The sequence below is a fragment of the Diaphorina citri genome, unplaced genomic scaffold (genome assembly GCF_000475195.1).
Source record: "Diaphorina citri unplaced genomic scaffold, Diaci psyllid genome assembly version 1.1 scaffold3227, whole genome shotgun sequence".
Lineage (NCBI taxonomy): Eukaryota > Metazoa > Arthropoda > Insecta > Hemiptera > Psyllidae > Diaphorina > Diaphorina citri.
The window spans coordinates 1-13,265 of record NW_007380638.1 but is presented as its reverse complement, the minus strand read 5'-3'; the positions used below and the strand labels follow the sequence as shown (position 1 = coordinate 13,265).

The 13,265-nt window shown below is 38.7% G+C and overlaps 1 protein-coding gene and 1 long non-coding RNA gene across 2 annotated transcripts; one reads left to right on the top strand and one right to left on the bottom strand.

Annotated features, from left to right (window-relative positions):
• The first annotated feature begins 1,052 nt into the window (after positions 1-1,052).
• LOC113471899 lies at positions 1,053-3,239 on the top strand. Its single transcript, XR_003394425.1, has 2 exons — positions 1,053-1,092; positions 3,100-3,239. It is a non-coding gene; the product is annotated as an uncharacterized LOC113471899 (long non-coding RNA).
• Positions 3,240-6,304: 3,065 nt separating this feature from the next.
• On the bottom strand, positions 6,305-8,735 carry LOC103520107 (period circadian protein). The gene is made up of 3 exons (XM_026831357.1): positions 8,604-8,735; positions 6,609-8,279; positions 6,305-6,347 (listed from the first exon to the last, which is right to left on the bottom strand). Exons 1-3 carry the CDS (start codon positions 8,666-8,668, stop codon positions 6,305-6,307), a joined length of 1,779 nt encoding a protein of 592 aa, XP_026687158.1. The 5' UTR covers positions 8,669-8,735.
• Between the last annotated feature and the right edge of the window lie 4,530 nt (positions 8,736-13,265).

Sequence of the window (13,265 nt, the reverse complement as noted above, 5' to 3'; positions counted from 1 at the left end):
TTAGTTATAACAAAATTAAAAAGAAATTATTAACCGTCCAACGTTTTTGTGCAAAAAAAATAAAAAAAAAAAAAAAAAAAACAAAAAAAAAACAATTGAAACCCTCCTTATAATTTTTCATCCAAATAAGTGATTTCGCTCGCTATTTTCGATCCAATTTATCTCACATGATTGTGATTAATCCAAAAAATCGAGGTTACACTCTACTTGGGAACAAGAAGGTAAGGCACTGCTCTCATATTACTCATACTCATATCAATTGAGATTTGAGTCACTCGAGATAAAAGTGATTTAACTTCAACATTTCGTTACAGTCATAGATGGCAGAGGTTATCTTGAAAAAGCTCAGGAGGTAGGTAAGGCTTAGGTTGGAGTGAGTGAAAAAGTACGAAATCTAGTCAAATATAACAGTAGGAAACCATTTTTCCATCAATTTCATCATATGAAAATAAATAAACAAAATATAAATAATCATAATAACAGAGGTATAAAGATTTAGGGGGCGGATAACCCAATATTATTATTACACAATTAGATCAAACTTTATTTACAGATGGTAACAAAATGTATCTACATATAAATACAAAATAAAGTTTGATCAAGGGTGGGGTTAATGCCTATGGCATTCTCTACCACCCCACCCTTGATGTACAGAATAGTGTTAGGTTTGATAGAGGGAACTTTAACCATCGTCCGAAACCGAAGGAAGATAGGTTGGGAGAAAGGCAGCCGTTCAGAGGTACCTTATCTGTTTAGGATAACAATCCGCCCCGGCCAGGAATCGAAGCAAAGACTTGAAATTGAAAATTATTGTTGTTGGTTTAGATTTAATTGGCTCGTCCTGAACCGCAGTCAACCATCGTGAGGACTTGTGCTTGTTCTTTAAAGCAGAATTAAGGTTAGCTGTTCTCCTCCCTGTTTATAGTCCCGCAGCTAGACAAAAATCTACTCTCTGTTTAACGTCCCCTAGTCAGACCATTGAATTTTAATAGTTTTAATATTGTTTTTTCCACACATGGCCTTGCTGCTTAGCGTGTAAATAAATAAATAATATTGTTTTTATTTTGCCCTCGGAACCGTTTTCGTATTCAAGTGAGAAAGGGACACTTTCGCTTTCAAGTATAAGTGTCAGGGGTACAATATTTAAAGTGCTTGAATTTTAAGTACAAGTATAACCAATTTTTAGGGGTATTGGCGTTTGCGCGAACGGCTTACTGTTCGTTTGTGTTAAAGGGAAAGTGACTTGAATTTTAGCGATTTCTTTTTATAATTGTTTTGTTATATTCGGTGGTGTAGTGGTCAAGGCGCTCTTAAGTGGGTCTACTTTCGGTGTTCGGTCTACAACCTACCTCGGTGGTGTAGTGGTCAAGACGCTCGCTTGTTAAACAGGAGGGCGTGGGTTCAATCCCAGCCGAGGTATGGAATTTTATCCTCAATATAATTTGTGAATTTGACCACAATAATAGTAGTAGCCTACTGCTGGAGTAAAGGGACTTTTCAGTCCTATGCGAGCAGTATAAATAAGCACTTACTTACTTACTTACTGCCATGGCCACTTATACCCAAGTCGGTATTTGGCCTCGTGGCAACCCTGCCTCCATTTGATACGGTCGGTCGCGTCTGCGGAATAGGAACTGTTAAAGTGTAATATTCCCATTACCGACTATAAATCAAATGAACATAAAGTCCGTTATCGGAAAATACCTAGTCGTCCATAATATTTGTATCGATAGTAATCAATCGGTAGCGGTACTTGCGGAGTGTAAAAATATAACTATTTGTGGTCCTTGGTTTTATACTGGAACTTGAAGTGCTAACCTGCCATAGCTATTCTCTTTGAAAATACCTATAATAATTTTTGTAGTCCTAACCATTTGTAGTTCAGTGGTTCATTTACGAGTACTTATTTGTACAACCTTTTTGTACATTTACGAGTACAACCTGCCTCGGTGGTGTAGTGGTCAAAACGCTCGCCTGGTAAACAGGAAGGCGTGGGTTCAATCCCAGCCGAGGTATGGGATTTTATCATCAAAATAATTTGAGAATTTGACCACAATAATAGTAGTAGCCTACTGCTGGAGTAAAGGGACTTTTCAGTCCTATGCGAGCAGTATAAATAAGCACTATTATTATTATTATTCCTAGAAAAATTTTCAATTTTCTCTCATGACCGGAATAGGAACTGTTAAAGTGTAATATTCCCGTTACCGACGATAAATCAAATGAACATAAAGTCCGTTATCGGAAAATACCTAGTCGTCCATAATATTTGTATCGCGATAGTTCTTAATCAATCGGTAGCGGTACTTGCGGAGTGTAAAAATATAACTACTATTTGTGGCCCTTGGTTTTATACTAGAACTTGAAGTGCTAACCTACCATTGCCATTTTCTTTGAAAATACCTATAATAATTTTTGTAGTCCTAACCATTTGTAGTTCAGTGGTTCATTTACGAGTACTTATTTGTACAACCTTTACGTACATTTACGAGTACAACCTGCCTCGGTGGTGTAGTGGTCAAAACGCTCGCCTGGTAAACAGGAAGGCGTGGGTTCAATCCCAGCCGAGGTATGGGATTTTATCATCAAAATAATTTGAGAATTTGACCACAATAATAGTAGTAGCCTACTGCTGGAGTAAAGAGGCTTTCCAGTCCTATGTGAGCAGTATAAATAAGCACTATTATTATTATTATTATATTTATTTGCTGAATAATAGAAATAAGAGTGTTTTTCCCTAGCATCGGACTTCTAAGAAATTAATTCAAATAATATTATATTTATTTGCTGAATAATAGAAATAAGAGTGTTTTTCCCTAGCATCCGGCTTCTAAGAAATTAACTCAAATAAGTACTTACCTAACATAAATTATTGCAAATAAGCACTTACTTATAAGAGAATGACTTGTATGACAAAATAAGCTTACCTAGATACCTAGTCAATGATCTTTCAATTTTATTGATCGTTATAAATAACATTTATATTGTAAATCGTACACGTATAAAGCGTAAAACATTTTTGTCACGTGAATTTGGCTCTTTGAAAAGGTCCTCCAATTTTAATATTAAAGTTGAATTTTCAATTTTTTAACCCAACAGGATAAACCAAAGCTGAAAATACAACCTTTATTTTGCAAATCGAAAAATTTGATATTTATATCAAAGTTGAGATTTATATTAGTTATAACTAAATTAGAAAGAAATTATTAACCGTCCAACGTTTTTGTGCAATAAAAATTAGTTATAACAAAATTAAAAAGAAATTATTAACCGTCCAACGTTTTTGTGCAAAAAAAATAAAAAAAAAAAAAAAAAAAACAAAAAAAAAACAATTGAAACCCTCCTTATAATTTTTCATCCAAATAAGTGATTTCGCTCGCTATTTTCGATCCAATTTATCTCACATGATTGTGATTAATCCAAAAAATCGAGGTTACACTCTACTTGGGAACAAGAAGGTAAGGCACTGCTCTCATATTACTCATACTCATATCAATTGAGATTTGAGTCACTCGAGATAAAAGTGATTTAACTTCAACATTTCGTTACAGTCATAGATGGCAGAGGTTATCTTGAAAAAGCTCAGGAGGTAGGTAAGGCTTAGGTTGGAGTGAGTGAAAAAGTACGAAATCTAGTCAAATATAACAGTAGGAAACCACTTTTCCATCAATTTCATCATATGAAAATAAATAAACAAAATATAAATAATCATAATAACAGAGGTATAAAGATTTAGGGGGCGGATAACCCAATATTATTATTACACAATTAGATCAAACTTTATTTACAGATGGTAACAAAATGTATCTACATATAAATACAAAATAAAGTTTGATCAAGGGTGGGGTTAATGCCTATGGCATTCTCTACCACCCCACCCTTGATGTACAGAATAGTGTTAGGTTTGATAGAGGGAACTTTAACCATCGTCCGAAACCGAAGGAAGATAGGTTGGGAGAAAGGTAGCCGTTCAGAGGTACCTTATCTGTTTAGGATAACAATCCGCCCTGACCGGGAATCGAAGCAATGACTTGAAATTTAAAGTTGTTGTTGTTGGTTTAGATTTAATTGGCTCGTCCTGAACCGCAGTCAACCATCGTGAAGACTTGTGCTTGTTCTTTAAAGCAGAATTGAGGTTAGCTGTTCTCCTCCCTGTTTATAGTCCCGCAGCTAGACGCAAGTCTACTCTCTGTTTAACGTCCCCTAGAGGTAGTGAATTTGAATTAGTGATTTTTGTTCCAAATATTAGCTCTTTAGGGTTAGGGTCTTCAAGGAGAAGATTTTCATTTCATTTTACAAGATAGAAAAAAAAATGTTAATGAAAAATACAAGCAAAAGATTTAGAACATAAAAGTAGAATCCTAGTTGGTACGTCAAAAACAAAACAGCCCGTTTACAGAGATGTAGAGAAAATGGTAATTTGAGTGAATTGGAAGAAAACACTGGATTTCTAACTATTTCATTTGTCAAGGGTAAAGTCTTACCTTCACCCATGGGACTATTAACGGATGAAAATTTGTAACGAAACAATGTCTCTTTAGAAAATCAGCCCCAGAAGCTCAGAGATAGAACGTTCGACCCACAAACTCTCAATCAAGTGGGACAGCTTAACTCCTTACACAAAAAGCTCACTCTGAGGCTTAGGTGTAAGGGCAAACAGCCCTAAAATTCGGATTAAGCTTACCGTTCGACCCACAAACTCTCAATCAAGTGGGACAGCTTAACTCCTTACACAAAAAGCTCACTCTGAGGCTTAGGTGTAAGGGCAAACAACCCTAAAATTCGGATTAAGCTTATACGAATCTAAGTGGGACAAACTCACCAGGGTTAAAAACGAACGAAGGTGTGTCATAGTCTCTGTATACGGCTGTTTCTCTTAATAATTATAATATAAATAAAATGAAAATTAACATTCACATAAACCCCATTTCGTAAACCAACAATTTAAAAGTAGGCTTTAGGTTTTAAATACATAGCTCCTCTTAGCGAAGTATTCTTTTGATCCGAAAGAAATTTGGTCAATCGACTTAAAAGAGAGTTTTAATTTTAAATTTTCCTCCCCATACAAAGTTATTTGTTAAAAGTAGGCTTTAGGTTTTAAATACATAGCTCCTCTTAGCGAAGTATTCTTTTGATCCGAAAGAAATTTGGTCAATCGACTTAAAGAGAGTTTTAAATTTAAATTTTCCTCCCCATACAAAGTTGTTTTAGGGATCGAACCCTGCAGCGGTCTCAGATTGAGAAGATCATCTTCACGGAGAATGCGCAGATGTTCACAGGGTGAGTAATCTATTGAATACTCTATTGAAGAGGGTGCAATAGTCCTCTACACTGGACTCCGCACGCATGAATTTCGTCAGAGAAGACCCCCATTTCAATGTAATGTTAATTGAAGTTGTTGTAGCGGTGTAGCTGCACCAAAGGGGGTTGATGTTCTCTAGCCAAGATTACTTGGTCCGTCCCAAACCGCAGTAAACCATCATGAGAATAGAATAGAATATACCTTGTTTATCCTGCTCGAATGAGACTAAAAAGTCCCTTTACCCCAGCAGTCTAAACATGAGGACCTGTGCTTTTCGTTTGAAGCATGATAAACCCTTTGTAACCTCCATTTATGTCCATCCAAGATTGGAAAAGTTTATTTAGAAAATTTCCACCCCGGCCGGGATTCAAACCCAGCACCTCCCGGTTGAGAGTCAGTGCTCTTCACAAATCAGCCACAGAGGTTGGCATGTCACATTGTCATGTGGAACTAATCGAATTTTCATCAGTTATCAGGTTACTTTCAGGTTGCCTGAGATACTTATTATTGCTACCACACACTATCAGGAAGACCTGACAGGCGCACCTGTTCATGTCAGGTCTACCTGATAGTGTATGACCTTTATTCCCCCCGTTGTTTTCAGGAAGGATGGTCTGGCCTGTCAACATCCCTAGTCTCTTCCCCTCAAGATTTTAACTTCCAAATTACAATGTGATAATTACGACAAGATTGTAAGTTGTAATAAGAATGTTGTAACACTTGTGAAAAAGTTGTAACCCTTGTGAGATGTCGTGTGTAGTGTTGTAACTGTTGTCAAATGCCGATGCACGTTTTTGTGTTGCGTTGTAATGCCTAATACACTAAGTAAGCTTTCTTTTCCTACTTTAAGGTGCGTACACACTTCTAGTTCATCAGACCTTAGTTCATTGTCTTAAATTCAAATATGGATGAGTGAGTTATAAAAAAGAACTACTCTTTTCCGTGAACCGCTTAGTCAATGGGTCAAATCTCAGTATTTATTTTGTAAATAGGTTTTTACTCTTACTGACTGGTTCTTTGACTGAGTAGTCCACTGTTTACACATCTGTAGTCCAAATGGATTCGAGTCAGTGGTATCTAGTAGACACTGTCTACACACGACACTGAGTAAATACATAAATAAATTCCAAAGTGATGAATTTGCTGACTTCAGATACGTTGACAGAAACATTATGGAGGAGGGAGGGAAGGAGAAGAAAAAGAAGAATAAGAACACTAGAGAGAAACAAGAAGAAAATACGTATGAGAGAATAAAAAAAGAAGTTTAGGAAGGAGGAGGAGGAGGAGGAGAGAGGAAGATATACACGTGTTATAGTCAGGTCCTATGTGTAGCAATAGAAACATGTGACACATTTCCGATGAGGATTTCCCGTCTGAATACTCATGATGAGGTGATATCTCCCCCAACATGACAGAGTCTCGCTCTGATATATTCTCAGTAGGTGCCACTTCTATTTTGAAATCATTTGGACGGTTGGGCGTGATCGTGTTTTTAATAAGAGATTCCATAAACGAGGAAAGCCCTTTCGGTTCGTGAGATATCTTGCTCTTGGATTCTGCTACATGTTCTATGACTGGTTTATCAAGCATGAGATGGATTTCATCTTGGATTGTTTTGCTGTGCTTCAGCTTATCATCGGATAACATGTAAGGTTCATGTACTTCTACTATTGTACACACGTCTGGTTGATGAGGGCCTTGTATCACACTATGGTGTCCAGTGATGAACTCTAGCTTGCCAGTCCAAGGATTAATGAACGTGGACCATTCTGTCTCCACGGTAGCGAAGCATCCGTTCTGACATCTAAACCGGATCGGCTTACTCGTAATCTTCTGCTTACTGTTACTATTGTCTTTCAAAAGGTCCGAGTAGATTTTCTTGATGTAAGGCAAGTCTTCAGGATGATAGAAGTTGAATATGGATCTCCCCAACGTACGATGGGGAAGATAGCCGAACTTGGGTAAGATCTCATCGTTGACGTAACTGATTTGACATAAGTTGTTGTGCTTGATGAAAACTTTATCACAATTGACGATCTTCTCATCAGGAACCTTGTAGATGGAATGGACAGCTCTCGCTGTAATGATAAGGAACATGCCTTGCTGGATACCACTGTCCGAGAGCTCGACAGGGATTTCTTTGAAGTTGAAGATCAGTTGACATGGAATATAGTTGACGCGTCGCTCTGTGATCCCGTAGCCTCCCTTGACGAGACTCTTGTAATGTCGAAGACAACAATACACCGAGTTCTTCTTCGTCTTGTTCTTGTTAGTAGGGAAGAGTACATTGGACACACTCGTACCTTGCTGTCTACTTTGTTCCTCATCATCTGGCGTTGTAATACACGACGCGACGTAAGAAGCAAACGTTGACCGATCATTGGGATGTACGAAATCTATAAAGGAGCGTCCCAACCACATATCAGCAGGAAACCCGAGGACATCTGTCAGATTGGAGGTGCAATACAGAACCACACCGTCCTTCATGGACACTATAGCGTTGAACTCTTTACTATTGGTGGGTGTGGGGTCTGTCTCCACTACATTCTGAACTACCTCTTTCTCATCCACCACACTCACACTGGGCGGTGACACAGGGGGCGGCTCAGGCTTGGGTTTGTTCATATAACTCTTACTCTCGGTCTCATTCTCCTCCGTGATTGGTTCACTGATACTCGGCTTTTCATTGGCTTTCTCACTGGTCGTCTGTTCATTCGTGTCCATAGGCGTACTCTGTTCGTTATGGGAACACAGGTTCTCCGTGCTGGTCGACATTTTCTTTTTCTTCTTGTGGCGCCGAGTACTTTTAATCTTATCCAGATTCCCAGTCTCCTTATTTGCTGATTCTTGTCGGGCGTTGTCATTTCGGTAGCTGGCTGAGCTCTCACCGCTGGACGCACTGTTGCTGGACTTGGACTTGAAACTGGCGCTCTTCTGCGACTGACTGTTACAACTAGTGGAGTAGCCAGAGTCCTTGGTGATGGTGGTCGAGGTCTCCTCCTGCATGGTAATGTTGGACTTCTTGTCGTTGGCTTCTTGCATGGTGATGTCTTGATGAACTCGAGGGAAAGGTACGAATGGATAGCTTGAGACGTCACACCAACTTGACTGAAACAATGAGAAAAATGGACATGATTAGAAATGATTGTTGCTTTAATTAAATGAGTAATTAGGAATCGAACAGACAACAAATAAATGAGGTGACCTCATGAATCAAGACGTTCTGTTGCTGGACTTGGACTTGAAACTGGCGCTCTTCTGCGACTGACTGTTACAACTAGTGGAGTAGCCAGAGTCCTTGGTGATGGTGGTTGAGGTCTCCTCCTGCATGGTGATGTTGGACTTCTTGTCGTTGGCTTCTTGCATGGTGATGTTTTGATGAACTCGAGGGGAAGGAACGAATGGATAGCTTGGGACGTCACACCAACTTGACTGAAACAATAAGAAAAATGGACATGATTAAAAATGATTGTTGCTTCAATTAAATGAGTAATTAGGAATCGAACAGACAACAAACAAATGAGGTGACCTCATGAATCAAGACGTTCATTGGAATTGGAAGTAAGGAAGGGGTAACTGTTCCAAAATGTAAAGTACCTACAAATCTGTTTTTTGTGTTACACATGTTTGCAAAATTTCATTAAAAACGGATTAATCGTTTGAGAGTTACTGTTAGTTATCGCGTAACAACACACAGACAAAAACCCAGTAAATTAAAAATCGTGTCGAAGGAAACCCATTGTTAGTTCAAGAATAGTGTCATGTCATTATTTGTTTGTTTTTTCCTTTTTTCGTCGTATTTTAATTCTTTATCATCCGAATGAATTTCTTTGAAAAAATGAAGGGGCTCGACTGTGCATATTTTACTGATAAAAATAATCTTTATCTAGTCTACGACACTCTGGGTCATTGCCATGCAAAGTTACATTCGTTCTTTATCTTTCAATAATTCCATGCCAGTCTAGTTAGGCCTTGTAAGCGCTAGGTCGCGAATTCGATTGTTGAAAAAATGAAGGGGCTCGACTGTGCATATTTTACTGATAAAAATAATCTTTATCTAGTCTACGACACTCTGGGTCATTGCCATGCGAAGTTACATTCGTTCTTTATCTTTCAATAATTCCATGCCAGTCTAGTTGGGCCTTGTAAGCGCTAGGTCACGGATTCGATTCCCGACCGGCGCGAATTTTATCCTAAAATTCCTAAACAGATAAGATTCGTACCCGGAACGGTTGGCTTTCTCCTCTCCCGTCTTCCTTCCCTCCTCACTTTCGGGACGACAAGATAAAACGACAGTTACAGCCACCTCTATCTTCTTCTTATCCTTTTCCCGTGTATTGACGGGGTTGGCGTTTTTCGTCGGTCCTAAACAGATAAGATTCGTACCCGGAACGGTTGGCTTTCTCCTCTCCCGTCTTCCTTCCCTCCTCACTTTCGGGACGACAAGATAAGACCTCGACAGATACAGCTACCTCTATCTTCTTCTTTTTCTTAGCCTTTTCCCGTGTACAGACGGGGTCGGCATTTTTCGTCGACCCTAGGGTGATCGCTTTTGGGCCAATATTTGGTTTTGGCTGCAAAATTTTACGAGTGGATGTCCTTCGTACTCAATCTTTGCGGGTACCTCTATCAAACCTCTTAAAATAAGTAAATTAAAGGGTGATCGCTTTTGGGCCAATATTTGGTTTTGGCTGCAAAATTTTACGAGTGGATGTCCTTCGTACTCAATCTTTGCGGGTACCTCCATCAAACCTCTTAAAATAAGTAAAAAAAAAAAAATCTTGCCTTAGGACGTGATGTCATAAACCGAAGTCACGTTGTTTGCGTTTTTCGTTTCAACGGATAAGCCGTTGTCGTAACCGTTGAGATGTGGTGACTTTATCAACATCCGTGTCTTTATCCTGTTCATTCATTACATCAGATTTGTTTCCCTCGTCCAAGTCACATTACTCAGAAACGTGATACCTAGCACACCTCAAACCAATGTTTTTACTTTCTATTACCTACTGAAGTTAAAAAAAAAAAAAAATGGGTATTTCACCGCCTTTTTAATTTCTATGCCAGACTAAGTTAGCTTGGTTGATAGCGCGACTGCCTTGTAAGCGCTAGGCTGCAGGTTTGATTCCCGAACGGGGGCTGATTTTATCCGTTCTATAATGTTCGTTCTCGGAACGGTTGGCTTTCTCCTATCCTGTCTTTTTTTTTTTTAAGCAAATACTTTCATAATATTTATTAATAAGTCAAGCTCAGAACTCATAACATAGGTAATAGAACAAAAACAAATAGGTCTTCCTTCTCTCTTCGATTTTGGGACGATAACACCTTAGCAGTTACAGTTCCCTCTATCCAACCTCTTGGAAAAAATAAAAAGTAGAAAACTTTCCATTATGTACGTTGACCTTTAGGGGGTAAATCATTGAACTTTAGGTCGGTATCTTCTGTATGACAAGCAAGCTCGTTACCAGTGGGCCAACGGTGCCCCTTGACTTGTGTATTTTCTAATTGTACCCTTTCCTCTATTACTTTCTATTCATCTTTTTTTTATACCTTCCTATGCTCGCCTTTCATTTTATCATCATTTCCTCCTTTTGTACTTTCTATTATTTTTTGTCGGTCTCGCATTTTTCATCAGTTTTTCCTTATCCTTTTTTTTTTGTCCCCCCTCCCGTTCTTCTTTCGCCAATATGTACTAGATAGGTAACCACCCCTATACGAGGTAAAAATGGGTGAAAATATATACGACATTTTTAGATATATCATGTTGTGGGTAAGTTCGACCCGTTCCCACTTATCGTTTGGAAAAAAATCGTGTCGTGCGAACACTCTTATTTAAATTACCTTTCTCACGAGGCCATTTTTGTCGTTCAGAAAAAAAAATCGTGTCGTGTGTAGTGTGAACACTCTCACTTAACTTGCATCATCTACAGGACATTCTGAAGAATAAAAATTGGATGAAACTCACTAAGTAATTTGCATTTTTTTAATTGGTATTTCACCGCCTTTTTAATTTCTATGCCAGACTAAGTTAGCTTGGTTGATAGCGCGACTGCCTTGTAAGCGCTAGGCCGCAGGTTTGATTCCCGAACGGGGGCTGATTTTATCCGTTCTATAAGGTTCGTTCTCGGAACGGCTGACTTTCTCCTATCCTGTCTTCCTTCTCTCTTCGATTTCGGGACGATAAGACCTTAGCAGTTACAGTTCCCTCTATCCAACCTCTTAGAAAAAATAAAAAGTAAAAAAAACTTTCCATTGTGTCCGTTGACCTTTAGGGGGTAAATCATTGAACTTTAGGTCGGTATCTTCTGTATGACAAGCAAGCTCGTTACCAGTGGGCCAACGGTGCTCCTTGACTTGTGTATTTTCTAATTGTACCCTTCCCTCTATTACCTTCTATTCATCTTTTTTTTACCTTTCTATGCTCGCCTTTCATTTTATCATCATTTCCTCCTTTTGTACTTTCTATTATTTTTTGTCGGCCTCGTATTTTTCATCAGTTTTTCCTTATCCTTTTTTTTTTGTCCCCCCTCCCGTTCTTCTTTCGCCAATATGTACCAGATAGGTAACCACCCCTATACGAGGTAAAAATGGGTGAAAATATATCCGACATTTTTAGATACCTACCTAGTTTAGTAATCTTAATCTATTATTAGACTTAGTTTATGTACTTAGTTTAGTAATCTGTTATTAGATTGAATCGATAACTTCAAAGAAGGAGGAAAAGAGGCAATAAGAAGAGGGTAGAAAACCCACTCGCCTTTGAACTTGAAACTAATTCTCGTGGGTAAACACGTGAAATCGAAATCCAATCTATTTCTACGTACCTAGTAAGACCTGTTTCCACTTTTCGTCAGTTTCATCCGATTTTTTCCCGAATGTCCTTGTAGGCAATGACATTTAAATGAGAGTGTTTCCACAATACACGACACGATTTTGTTCCGAACGACACAAAATGTCCTTGTCTTTGTAGGCAATGTAATTTAAAAGAGCGTGTTCCTACTACGCACGACACGATTTTTTTTCCGAACGACAAGTGGGAAATCTCTGCTAAGGTTGGACATTGACCTGTTCTCTTTCTCTCACCTTAACCGGACAAAGTAAAACTAAATAGGAAAAGATAAAAAAGAATCCCAACAATAAAAGAAACAATTCAGTACAGACAAAGGTCGTTCAAAACTTTGCAAACATGCCTTAAAATAGGCTATAAAGAAATGTGCAGCAACTTTTTGACCCTGTGGAGGCCTCTTAGGAGCCGCACAACATCTATTGGGCGTCATTGAACCTCTAAGGGTCTCTTAGGGACCCCCTTACATACAACACTTTGTTGGGCTTCATTGAACCTATAAGGGTCTCTTAGGGACCTCCTTACATACAACACTTTGTTGAGCTTCATTGAACCTATAAGGGTCTCTTAGGGAGCCCCTTACATACAATACTTTGTTGGGCTTCATTGAGCCTATCGGGGTCGTTTATTAAGGGCCCCCTTATGTCCAATTGTCCAACACCTTGTTGGGCTCGATTAGGCCTATCTCCCCTTATACTAATATCTTATTCAACTTTGTTGAGTTTCATTGGATCATTGGACCTACCGGGGCCTTATAGGGACCCCTGTACGCCAACACTTTGTTGGGATTTATTGGACCAATGGAGATCTTATAGGGCCTAAAAGTGTTGAGCAGAAAGGGGCCCTTATGTCTAACGCTTTGTTGGCCTTCATTGGACCTATGAGGGCATAGTATGAGGCCAAAGGATCTTTTCCTAGAAGAAAACTTTTAATAAGGGGGTTCGAGTGGATTAGAACACATCACATACTTTTAGGTACACTCTGCTTGCCAATAGATACTGCATTTTACTTTTAGACTCACTCCATTTTACCTTGTGCCCTTGGGATCATTTTTACTTTCCTTATCCTATAGGAAGGAAAGTAATGTAATCGGGTCAAATTTTCGATGGTCAGTTTTTAGTG

What these genes read in the sequence shown, in the direction of transcription:
- LOC103520107 (XM_026831357.1), bottom strand. Translation starts at nt 8,668, where the DNA reads ATGCAAGAAGCCAACGACAAGAAGTCCAACATCACCATGCAGGAGGAG. An exon ending in GAGACCTCAACCACCATCAC is followed by an intron (nt 8,280 to 8,603) that starts CAAGGACTCTGG and finishes GACCACCATCAC; the next exon opens with CAAGGACTCTGGCTACTCCA. An exon ending in ATAGGACCTGACTATAACAC is followed by an intron (nt 6,348 to 6,608) that starts GTGTATATCTTC and finishes TTTGGACTACAG; the next exon opens with ATGTGTAAACAGTGGACTAC.